Source organism: Ruditapes philippinarum, unplaced genomic scaffold (assembly GCF_026571515.1).
Source record: "Ruditapes philippinarum isolate M1 unplaced genomic scaffold, ASM2657151v2 ctg3697_1_1_1_1, whole genome shotgun sequence".
Taxonomy (NCBI): Eukaryota; Metazoa; Mollusca; class Bivalvia; order Venerida; family Veneridae; genus Ruditapes; species Ruditapes philippinarum.
Genome location: NW_026863274.1, coordinates 38,195 through 51,440, shown reverse-complemented (window position 1 = coordinate 51,440; position 13,246 = coordinate 38,195). Strand labels below are relative to the sequence as shown.

Genomic DNA, 13,246 nt, shown 5'->3' with positions numbered 1-13,246 from the left:
TACTTGCTCAGTATCAGAATTGGAATGCAATTTTAATAGTGTAGGTAATCTATTATTATTATTTTTTTACTCAGTTATGTCTCTTTTCCAACTTCTAATTTCTTTGTTAATTTTTTTTGTTTTGGTACAATTCTCAAAAACTTTAAGAGGTATTCACTTTAAACTTGCAATATTTGATCATCATCAAAATTAGAATGCATTTTGAATGATAAAAAGATAAACTCATTCAAAATCATGGCAGGTAAGTCTGCCAAGTGCTTTTGCAGAATTATTCCCCCTTTTTCTACTTTTCTTTAATTATACATGTACTATCCAGGACTGAGAAAAGTTGAATGTGTTGTCTGAGGATATTTTGCATATTACTTAAAGTTTTTTTCTACTTTCCCCACTGTCCTTTATAGTTTATTCTATTTCCCAATATTCATTATTTCTGTTTTTGTTGTCTATTTTCCTTATTTCAGTCTTCCCTTTTCCCCCCACCTTTTTGAGGTAAATAATGTTCATTCACTGTGCCATGTCTATTTACCTTATTTTCCTTATAGAAAATGTATAAGTCTTTCCATTTTCCCCCACCTTTTGGAAAAAATGTTGTTTTTTAACTGTGGCACGTCCTTTACAATTCAGTGTCTTCCAGTTGTTGTTTGTGTTTTGTACCATGTGTAAGTTGGACGTTGACATTGTTTTTTTTAGATGATTTTAAAATTGTGATGCAGTGTAGAAATAATAACTTACTTACCATACCCTTATGATAATGCTTTATTCTAACAACTTATCATTCAGTTTTATCACTTTTAAATATTATATAGTTAGAGGGACTCCATTGAGGTTTTTTGGAATAATGAGACTGGAAATTATTCTTTAAGAAATAATACTCCATTTGGTGTATGTATATACTAGGTATAATGACCAAGAACTCATGTGCAAAATTTTAGATAATGTCCTCTCCATCTTTCCAGCAAAACTTCTAATTGCGAAAAATGATCCAAAATTGAAAAGTGTTGCAATGATTTTCACTCAGATTGGGCTAAGAATAGCACAAAAATATGGTTTTAATTTATTTCTGAGTTTATTCTTTATTGTCTTTTGCATATATGCCAGTTTTACATGCCCAAGTTGATGTATGTAAGAAATTCAATTTTAGAAGTGGAATTCCTTTATATGAATATATTTTTTTAGTGTTTGATATCAGTCCATGAAATTTTTTAGAGATACTATGATGACTGGACAATCACACTACATTCATCCTTTTGAAATTTATGTTCACTTTAATGGTTTTCAACCCTATTAGAGTGGCGGCGTGGCAAAGTGGTTAACGTGTCAGACTAGTAATCTAAGGATTGCTGGCCCATTCAAGGGGCAAGCCGTTGTTTCCTTGAGCAAGAAACTTTACATTCATTGCCAAGTACTTGTTGGTTCCAGGAACGGATTCGAGGGTGTTTCAATAGGCTTATATAGCTTCAAACACAAAAATTCTATAAACTAACCCAATTTTCCTCCAGTCAATGACTTCCATTCCAAACTTTCTAAGAACAATTAGTGACTGTAGGAGGGTTCGTGAGGTGGTAAAAGGGGTAATTTCCTCAATATTATGATGGAACATTGTAATTTGAATTGAATGATAAAACCCAACAAAAGGGATTGCTTGGTCAATTTCCTCTTTTTTTTATTCAAAGAATTTCTTTTTATAGTTCATAAGCTTGAATAGTGAATATAAATGATACTTTCTTGTGATGTATGTAGATATAAATGTATTTGAAACTTACACTTAGCTGAGATATAATGTTTATTAATATTCTGACTTTTCTATATTCATGTATGAATAGTTGAGTGTATTTTAGGTTTGCACTATTTATAATCTTACTTATTTTAGTTAATTGTACATAAACAAATATATGCATAGCGTATTGTGAATTTTTGCTTTTGCACATATGAATTAGGCTATTTTGAAGTTTGTAATTGTTATGATCCTATCAAAATTCCAGGGCTGAAATTGGATATGTGATTTTCAAACCCATTCTGTATTTAAAGCTTTTTGTTATTTTTCTAGTTTTTCTGTTAATTTTGAATTGTAATGTCTAAGTAGTATAGATACAGCATATATTTTTTTTGTGGTGATTTGAATCTGTTGTTATTGTTATAGTGAGCTATAAATTGAGCCCATTTTCATAAGGTTTACACAATGGCTAAATATCGATGTATTCATTGAAGTAATGTAATGAAACAAGTGTGTGTTTTTTTCAGATCTTAGAAGCTCCGGCGGTCTGGTAACAAGATCAAGTATAGATTGTGGAGCCAGCCTGGCTATCTGTCCTAGACCTGTTGATGTGTTCATAAGTTATAGAAGATCCACAGGATCTCAACTTGCCAGGTCTGTACTATACAAGTCAAGCATTATTTATTTAATCTTGTTTTTGAAGAAAGTTATAAGCTATTTCTTTCTTCAACTTATGTGTATGTTTCCTAGAACTGACCATTACTTGTCTTGTGGTTATAATATTTTTTTCTGAGTTCAGTCTGAAATCTCTAAATTTTCATTGGTCAGTGTGCATTCTGAGCTGGTTTTTGACCAATCAAATACTGGAGATCTGAGTTTGAGCTTAGAAAATTTGTGTCATACCTTGGTCCAGGTGTCATATGAGGAAAACATGGTGTCAAAATTAATAAGGGAACAAGATTGTTGCCCCAGTTGGGCTCATACCTACAATCTGTAGGATTCAGAAAGAGACACAGTTAAGCCACTAATTCTTTACATAATTTTTTCTGGGTTTTAAATCACATTATCTTTGTCAAATTCTTTCAAGTAAGTAAGGGTTTTAACTGCTTACCAAAAACAAACCAAACCACTTTATATCAAATTAACTCCCCTTTATAAAATTAAATATGGAGGATAAATTACTTGTATAAAGTTAAATAAAAAATTTCTTGAGACTGAGTTAAAATAAGGTGACAAGAGAAGTCATTTTATTGTGTGTTATATACTGTATGATTGTTTTCTATTGACAGTTTGTTGAAGGTTCATCTACAGTTGCGAGGGTTTTCTGTCTTTCTGGACATAGATCGACTACGAGCTGGCAAGTTTGATGAGAATCTACTCATGAATATAAAACTTGCCAAACATTTTCTCCTGGTATTGACCACCAATGCTCTAGACAGGTGTATCGGAGATACAGACAGGCAGGACTGGGTTCACAAGGTACGTTAATTATCATTAACCCTTTGACTGCTGGGAAAATTGTCTTCCAGACAAATATTATCAGGTTTGATGTCAGGTGATTTATTTACTATTATAGCCTTATCTGTTACGTACTGTGTATGGGCTGGAGGCCTTTTGTACAATAAAGCTATTGAATTGAATTGATATGATGTCAGAGAGTAGCAATCAGTAATGTCACATGGTAACATCATTTTTCGGCTGGCTGATATTACCAAACCTTTCTCACACACATACTGAGTTATGTCTTTCTTGGATTGGATTTGTTCATTGTAATTAAATAATATCACATCCCACTGTGGGTAATAGAACACACTGTTCACCCCTGACAAGATGATGTCAACCTTGGCTAACACATCAATCTACTGTTTACCTTATGCTGTCGTTTTTTTGTGAAGCCTTTGAGTCTTAGACACACAATTTTATGCAGTATAGTCTTTGGTTATAATGTGGTCATAGTGTTAAACTCTATGAAACCTTTGTTCTAGAACTTTTTTTACACAGTAAGGTATTTGATCATGGTGTGGTCATAGTAATAAATTCTGAGGTATCTTTGTTCTAGAATTAATTTTATAATCTTTCATATCATTTCTCTCAACATATTTATACTAGAATCAAGATTTATATGCAGGATGACTTTATAAATACTTGTAGGAGATAGTGACGGCCTTGGAGAGTCAGTGTAACATTATACCGATCCTAGACAACTGTGACTGGCCGGAACCGGAACAATTACCCGATGACATGAGACCTGTGTGCTATTTTAACGGGATTAGGTAAGAGCCGGTTATTTGGTGAAACAATTGTTATCCTGGTTGTATTTTTAGCTCACCTTGCACAAAGTGCAGGTGAGCTTTTAGGATGGCCAACCAAATGGCGTCCGTCGTCTGTTGTCCGTCCACATTTTAAATATTCTAAGGACATCTTCTATGATACCCCAAGGCCAATGTTAATGAAACTTGGCAGGAATACTCTTTGTATGAAGCTCTATCAAGATTGTTCAAAGAATTCCATTTCATGCAGAACTCTGGTTGCCATGGCAACCGAAAGAAAAATCTTTAAATATGTTCTTTTAAAGAACCCAAAAAGCTAGAGCTTAGATATTTGGCATGAAACAACTTCTAATGAGTGTCTACCAAGTTTGTTCAAATAAAAGTCCTAGGGTCAAAATTGGCCCCGCCCCAGGGGGTCATTGATTTTCCCTATATGCATATAGTAAAAACTTAAAAAATCTTCTTTTAAAGAACCCAAAGAGCTAGAGCTAAGATATTTGGCATGAAACATCTTCTAGTGAGTGTCTACCAATTTTGTTCAAATAAAAGCCCTGGGGTCAAAATTGGCCCCGCCCGGGGGGTCATTGATTTTCCCTATATGCATATAGTAAAAACTTAAAAAATCTTCTTTTAAAGAACTGTAAAAGCTAGAGCTTAGATATTTGGCATGAAACATCTTCTAGTGAATGTCTACCAAGTTTGTTCAAATAAAAGCCCTGGGGTCATAATTGGTCCCGCCCCAGGGGGTCATTGATTTTCCCTATATGCATATAGTAAAAACTTAAAAAATCTTCTTTTAAAGAACCCAAAGAGCTAGAGCTTAGATATTTGACATGAAATATCTTCTAGTAATGTGTCTACCAAGTTTGTTCAAATAAAAGCCCTGGGGTCAAAATTGGCCCCGCCCCGGGGGGTCATTGATTTTCCCTATATGCATATAGTAAAAACTTAAAAAATCTTCTTTTAAAGAACCGTAAGAGCTAGAGCTTAGATATTTAGCATGAAACATCTTCTAGTGAATGTCTACCAAGTTTGTTCAAATAAAAAGCCCTGGGGTCAAAATTGGCCCCGTCCCAGGGGGTCATAGATTTTCCCTATATGCATATAGTAAAAACTTAAAAAATCTTCTTTTAAAGAACCCAAAGAGCTAGAGCTAAGATATTTAGCATGAAACATCTTCTAATGAGTGTCTACCAAGTTTGTTCAAATAAAAGCCCTGGGGTCAAAATTGGCCCCGCCCAAGGGGTCATTGATTTTCCCTATATGCATATAGTAAAAACTTAAAAAATCTTCTTTTAAAGAACTCAAAGAGCTAGAGCTAAGATATTTAGCATGAAACATGTTCTAATGGGTGTCTACCAAGTATGTTCAAATAAAAGCCCTGGGGTCAAAACTGGCCCTGCCCGGGGGTCATTGATTTTCCTTATATGTATAGCAAAAACTTAAAAATCTTCTTTGAAAAAACCCAAATAGTTTGAGTTTAGATATTATACATGAAACATCTTTAAGTAAATATCTACAAAGTTTGTTCAAATAAAAGCCCAGGGTCAAAACTGGCCCTGCCCCAGGGGTGTCATTGTTTTTAACTATATGTGTATAGTAAAAACTTAAAAATCTTCTTTTAAAAAACCAATGAGCTAGAACTTAGATGTTTAGCATGAAACATCTTCTTATGGTGTCTACCAAGTCTGTAAAAATTGGCCGGGGGGGGGGGGGGGGGGGGGGCTATATACAGGTGAGCGACCTCAGGGCCATCATGGCCCTCTTGTTACATTGTTTAATGTTATTAATTATTATTGCACATGTTTTTTTTTTTTTTGAAACATTACAAAGATAATAATAGTTACAGCAAATAAATGCTTTTTAACTAAAAAGATTCATTACTGCAAAAAAAAAGAAGCTTTTCGTACACCAGGATGTATTACCGCAAAAAAAAAAGCCTTTCAAACATCAGGATTTATAACTGCAAAAAAAGCTTTTTGAACACTGCATAAAAAGCCTTTGGAACACCAGGATTTATTACTACTAAAGTGAAAGCTTTTCAAACACCATGATTTATAAAATTACATTACAATTACATGTTATAAAAGATCAAAAAAAACAAAATGTGAGGAAATGCCATTATGAAAGAAATAATATAACACTATTATTTATTGCATGTTTAGTATCTTATATATTAGAATAATCTGTTTACCAGTTTATAAATTAGACTGAATCATTGGAATGAATGTTCAAGGTTTTTATATTTTGAAAAAAAAATTACATAAGCTTAAAAACTTTTTTGACTTCTTTTTCTTGGAAAGATTGATTTTAGTTCTCTCAATTATCTTGAGTTCACAGGTAAATATCGCAACAGTTTTCATGAAAAAATAACCAACAACAACATAAACATTTTGTGTAAAATCATATCTGTCTTTTCTCAAATAGAAATTTTCTAAAATCCTTGAATTCAATTCCTAACGAGAATTAAGAATAGTTTTATATGGAATTACACATAGTTTTAAAATATAATGACATAGATAGATATGAACACTGTGTGATATACATATATTACATATATAAAGAAAATGTGGCAGGGAATATCTGTCTGGTGTGACTGGAATGCATGTTTATTAACAAAGTTGGTTCTTTATCATTTGAAATAACAAACTGCTGCATTTGAGCTTTGTTGAAAAGGGACTTTATATCACTTATGATGCTTTTGTTGGCAGATGGCATTGTCTTGTAAATTGTCTGTAAACAATCATATGAACTGACAAAGAATGTCACTTCCCAGTTTGTTTATTTTCTAAGCCCCAGTCATAAGAATGGGGAACTGGCATGGAGTGTTCACCTTGTCTTTTTGTATATGTATGTGTAACCAAAATCGTGCCCGGTTTTTACTTTGTTACCAGTATACCTTGATGTGTTGTACAATCTCGGCAGAACCAGATCTATACATGCCTTTCACAAATATAAGAATATCTGAAATCTGGCAAAGCTCACATAAATTTTCCCTGTATTTTAAATGCTGATGAAGATTAAGTACTCTATCTTAAATTTGGAAGAAATTATATACTGGAATCAATATTGCAATGTATTCAAACATATTATTCAAATATTGGATTTTTTTTTCATGGCTGAATATCTGTCCGTGATATGAATATTTGAATTCAAATATTGGCATTGTTGCGAGTTTCAAAGTTAATGTTAAGCTTTTAGGGTTCAAGTTCAGAAAACAGGTCATCTAAGGTTAAGAACTCTACATGTAAGTGATCTTTACCAAACTTTGTCTTTTACCTAAATGAGTTTTGTTCAGTGTTTATCTTGACGATTACTAGGTCTAGTTTTATCCTGAGAAAAATTAACATAGTCTTCATAATACTTGTTGAAAATGTTTGCTGTATTAAAATTTTTAAAAATATGGTGTTTAAAACTAGGTTAATGAAATAGGGCAAACTGAAATTTGTGTTAATGTTGAAGTCATCATAACTTTCATTGTGAGTTGATAATAGCTAGATCAAGTTAAAATATGAGTCACCTGTTGTCAGAATCTTGTTCTGTATTTTGGTCATAGACTGGCGTTCTTCTATGCATGAAATGATATCAGTTGCAGTCTTCTCTTGGATAAGCTGTTAAAGGGAGATCTTTCTATTTTTATGATGACCCCTTTTTTTTACACGTTTGAAAGCACTGATTATAATTTTGTTTACAATTTTTCTGTTTCATTCTTACTGGTGAATGCATTGATTTCTATATAATTATTTTTTTATTGTTTGTGTGAATGAAAAAGATTTTTTTTGTTTCTGTCCTCTTGATGTAGATGGGTGCATGAATATCAAGATGCGTGTATTAACAAAGTAGAGAGTTTCCTACGTGGTGAACTTAAATCGCTCCCGGATAAAATGTGCCATGCCACGGCATTGAAGAACTCGGCATCGGCAGTGTCATCAGTGTCTTTAGGTCAAAGGTCAAGCCGTGGTTCAAGTTGCAGTTTGACCCCACAAAACAGCTTCGAACTTCCGAAACCAAGAGACTGGACAATAGAAGATGCCCCGGTCATTGGTTCATTGGTGCGGTACCTTGAGTAAATTGTAGAAGTGATCTAACCTTGGTAGTTTTGTATGTAAATTTAAAAGCATAATGTAGAACAATAATTGTCTGTCGCAACACCAGGGATTTTTTCCTCATACTGAGTATGGGACCTACAGAAATTAAACAAAACAACAAAATTATAAAGATAAAATTGTTGTTTTTCTCTTTAATGAAATTTATATAACTTTTTTGTATACTTATTATTTACAAAGAATGGAACACTAAAAGATGTAAAGTTAATACTTAGGACTGAATTCTGTGTAATAATTGTATCATTTTATCTTACTTTCTTTGTTTTTTTTTTTGTCTAAAAATTGTCTAAAAATTGAAGAAATAAATGGTAACATTATACACAAGGGGTCAAAGGTCTATTATTTGGTACCAGTTCCATGAGTTAAAAAATCCCTATACATGTATTACCCATCCCCTCTTATTACATATTTCAGGGATTTTGTTCACAATATTTCTGAATTAATGGTCAAACTATTCATTAGAAATTAATCTTTATACTTAACTAGGAGAAAAACATGTGACAATCTTGATGTTAATAGTATTATTAATGATAAAAAATGATGATTCTTTATCTCTTTGAAGAATAATAAGTAAGTTTGAGAGCTAACACTGAAGTTGTATTTCCTTCTAGTAAGCCTCTGTCAATATGACATTCTAAATATAAACCTGGCAATCAAATAAAGTAGGCACTGTAGATGTCACACGTGATATTTATCAAGTCACACAATGTCCAATTAAGACTATACTATAAACATCAATCAGCAATGTACTTTAGTATTTAATCATACATGCATACTGAAAGAAAATGTTACTCATACTTATTTAGGCTTTTTTAAACTTTGTAATTGTTTGCATTTTTGTTTGTTTGGATGTACTTTGCTTTGCTGATGTTCACATTATATCTGCTTTGCTTGGCTTGACATCTTAGCTCCTTTTATATTATATATAGTTAACAGATGGCTCGAAATTGCTGTATGTGATGAAATACTGAAAGAAATAACACAACTGTATGAACGGATATTTTTGTGAATCAAAAACTTCACAAAATCATGATTTCAGAATTTTAGAGTTATTTGGCATGTGGACATTGCAAATCCTGATTTTTATAAACTTGCAATATTGCAAACATTTCTACATCATAAACTTAACCACATAAACAACATTTTGCAGAAAGCTGTATTTCCCATGTTTAGTTTACATATACATATAGTAGACAATATACACAATGCTTGATGTTGCAAATGTGGCTCATCAGTAAATTGCTTTTCCTTGATATATACTACCAGTTATTTAATATTTGGTGCTTTCATCTTTTAATTCCTTTTTTCTTTGATCTTACAGATTAAAAGAATTATGTTGTTTTATTTCCATAGGAGGTTTATGATTATAGCTAAATTTTTGCTATTTGCAAAGGTGCTAGCAATTGCTAGGTTAAAGTCTCCATGTTTTTCCAATAGCTAATGTATTTTTGTAACATTCAGCTGAAACTAATAACCAAAAATGACCGTATAAACTTTAACAACCACTGAAAAATTCTGATTATATTTCCATATTTTCACATCATTATTTATTTATTGCATCAATATTGTTATTTTTACTTTGAATTTTAGTAACATTGATCATAGTGCTTCTTACAGTTGGCATAAATCTTTAATTTGAGTGCTTGATTAGACATAATTATGCATTTTTTTCACAATTCATACAAATGTGTTTCTTTAGGTACATATACTCAGTTACTGCAAAAAAATAAAATTATTAAGAAAAATTTTAAGAAATAAAATATCAAGAAGGGTGGCTGCCTCATCATACCTGAAAATCTGAAAACTAAATCTAAGGTTATCTGTGGCTGAGTGGTTAAGGCCATTGACTTCAAACCACTTGCCTCTCACCACTTGAGGTTCAAGCTGCCTCAGTGTTTATGGGTTCTTCATGTGAGAAAGCTATCCAGCTAGTTTAGCTAGTTTATGAAAATTTTAATGTTTGTGGTTCTACTTTTTTACCTGTTCATGTTTAGAGGGGCACCTAGGGTTTTCCTCCACCAGTAAAGCTGGAAAGACGCCATACTGTGCTAGTGTGATGTTAACCCAAACCCAAAATAAAAATACAACTAAAACAACTTTTTAGATTTCGTATAAAGTCACTGATGTATTGAGTCTTGTCTTACTGCATTGCTTTTAAATTTATGTATAAGCCTAATAGTGAGATCAACTATCATCTTAATTAGTTATCAATAAATGTAAATCTTATCTTAATTGATAATTTTTAAGTTATTATTGACCATTCTTTTTCTTTGTTCAGGGTAATGTATGATTATTTTTAATTCAAAACTAACAACTTACAAAAAAGGAATATATGAAGCTACTTGCAAGAAATGTTTATTTTATTCCTGTGAAGTAAAAAAAAGATATTAAGATGTTTTCAGTAATTAAACAAATCAATTTATGTTATGACTTAAAATATTTATTTTTAATTACCTTTCATCTTTTTCTATTTGATTTTCTACAGGTGGATTCATGACTACCAAGATGCTTGTATTGACAAATTGTACAAATTCATCCATGGTCAAACACTCATTGCTCCAGCACAGCCATTATCCCTGCCAGGCCCAGACCATGTACACGGAACAGAACATGTACACGGAACAGAACATGTTCATGGAAAACATGACAAGAAGGAGGTTCCCATCTGCAGTGTCGTTTCAGCTAAGAAAGCTATAGAAAAGGGGAATAAATCTGAAAAGGTTGAAGACTAAAGGGAGATTACTCTCTAGCACATGCATACAGTTATAATACAAAGGGAATGTACTCACATATTTACCTGTATAATTGTGTATTGGTAAAGGGAGAGCACTGTTCATGTATACTGTCTCATAACATAATGGTCAAGGGAGGTTACTTGATAAGGAAGATAAATAACCATAAATATTCCAATACTGAGTGAGTAAGCATTTAATTATAAAGATGTGGCATGTTGTAAATACAAGATAACTCTGAACTTTTGAAGGGTAGATAACTGCTGCAAAATAACTTAACAAAGCTCTTCTTTAAAGGGAAACAACTGCTTGGACTTGATAGCACAGTTGCCTTAATTGCTTAATGGGCAATCACTGATAAGAACAAAATTGTGGAAGTGAATTATTTTTACTTGAGATGAAGTTTTCTGATTGAGTGACACAATATCGTAAAGTTCTGGAACTTTATGCTTTGTTAAATCTTTATACTGTTAACTATTTACTATAGTTATTCTAGTTTTTAAAGAATTTTAATTTAAAATATTTAATTTCAAGCTTTTGCTCAGTTTGGAAAAATAAAACCATGAAAGTTAGCCTGTTATACTTTAGTAAATATTAAAGTATATAAAATGATCACTTAAACAACAATGCACTCAAACTAATAGACACATAGTGCATAAATATCATTTCAGATGCAATTTATTTGACATTGTTCTTATTTGATTTTGTTTTAAATTGTTCATTTCATCAAATTTATTATAATACTGGACATTTATAAAGATGTTTTTCATTAGATAATTGTGATGTTTATTGTAAGTTACTTTATGTTCATGTTGTCAATATTTTGCAAATTTATGAATCCATTAATTGCAAATTTGAATAATAACTGACTAATTTGCATCTGCACCGAAGGGTGACGCCCTCTATGGAATGAAATCAGATTTTGTAAAAGGGCAATTGCAACTTCTTGGACCTTTTCGTCGGTCATAATAGCCGATCATTCGGATTGTTATAATTTATAATTCAGTTGAAGTCTGTAACAAACATTTCATATATAATTGTAATATAAGTGTTAAAAATACCAAAATTAAAGTGTGCAAAATTGTTCAATAAATAAATCCTAATGTAATAATTAATCAGATGTGACCTTGACAAAAACTCTCTGACCATCAAGGACATATTTAAAAAATTAATCAAATTGCAATAACTTATTTATATATTGGTTGATTTGGAAAAAATATCATTTAGGACAAAAAGGTCATATTTAGTTTTCAAATATTACCTTTGACCTCTAAAGCAATTATGGTAAAAAGAGAAGCAGAGTATGTGGCCTTTGCTAATGATGGCTAGTTGAAACCTGGTTACCTAGTATTACCATGTTAAGAGTACTGACTACCCAGATATGACTGAAAATGTGTTCATAAAAACAGACAAACAAATTCTTATTGCTTTCATCAGCTGTATACATGTATATAAATTAAATAAACATTATGATTGTCCAATGAGAGTCATTGTTACAAAATTGAGCCGCGTCATGACAAAACCAACATAATGGGTTTGCGACCAGCATGGATCCAGACCATCCTGCGCATCCGTGCAGTCTGATCAGGATCCATGCTGTTTGCTATCAGTTTCTCTACTTGTTATAGAGTTTGTAAGTGAACAGCATGGATCCTGATCGCGACGCAGCTCAAATGTGCTGTATTATAATGAGTTATAAAATCATTTAACAAACTCAAGTGTTTCATATATTGAGTTGTTTAAGTTTTGTTGTTACATGTACTGCTACATGATTTTGTTTATTCAGAAATATATTGCATTTCCCTTGTTGATATATAGTTGGAATTAACCTGGGTACTTCACCAAAATTTACTTGTTACTTATATACACTTGTTTTAATATATCTGTATTATAGATGTTGCATGGTAGTTGTTTTGGTATAAACATGTTTATTCTTGTAAGAAGATTGTAAACTATTTATTTCCTATAGTTTTTTGTTTACACAATGAGAGCTATTGTATATAATAGCAGAGCTATATCTCATTAATATGAATATGCAATGACACTGACATTTAGCCATTAATAGCTGCAACTGAATTTTTATAAAAAGGCAAAATTTCCTTAACTGGATCTTTTAATGAAAATGTAATTAGTTGCAATATAATGAAACATTGTTAATTTTTTCTTTTTATTGACTTGAAATTACATTATATTTGATTGCTTTTCTTTATAAAAGGTTATTCTTACTGTAATTAGAAGTGGTTTTGATCAATTGTAGTCTCTAATAGACCTAAATCAAATTTCACAATGGTCTGTTGCCAGATGTGATAGCAAGGATTCTGATTGTGAACCCTCTCGAGTTTAAAATGGATACTTCCGAATTTCAAAATAAGACTAGTCAAATTTATGAAATTGGGGAGTAAAATAAGTCACCTTGGTAATGAT

General features: G+C 31.8%; 1 protein-coding gene across 8 annotated transcripts in view; it reads left to right on the top strand.

Moving 5' to 3' along the window:
• Positions 1-12,902, top strand: part of LOC132721674 (NAD(+) hydrolase SARM1-like) — a 42,515-nt gene extending 29,613 nt beyond the window's left edge. For 4 of the 8 annotated variants that reach the window (XM_060706019.1, XM_060706015.1, XM_060706022.1 and 1 more), the window contains 5 exons: positions 2,242-2,368; positions 3,004-3,193; positions 3,866-3,987; positions 7,787-8,085; positions 10,576-10,710. In XM_060706019.1, coding sequence (XP_060562002.1) covers positions 2,242-2,368; positions 3,004-3,193; positions 3,866-3,987; positions 7,787-8,054 — 707 coding nt within the window. In that variant the 3' untranslated portion in view covers positions 8,055-8,085; positions 10,576-10,710. Of the gene's footprint in view, positions 1-2,241; positions 2,369-3,003; positions 3,194-3,865; positions 3,988-6,287; positions 7,168-7,786; positions 8,086-10,575 lie in introns of those variants that run through there. The other 4 variants (XM_060706018.1, XM_060706017.1, XM_060706020.1 and 1 more) reach the window with 4 other exon arrangements.
• The last annotated feature ends 344 nt before the right edge of the window (positions 12,903-13,246 follow it).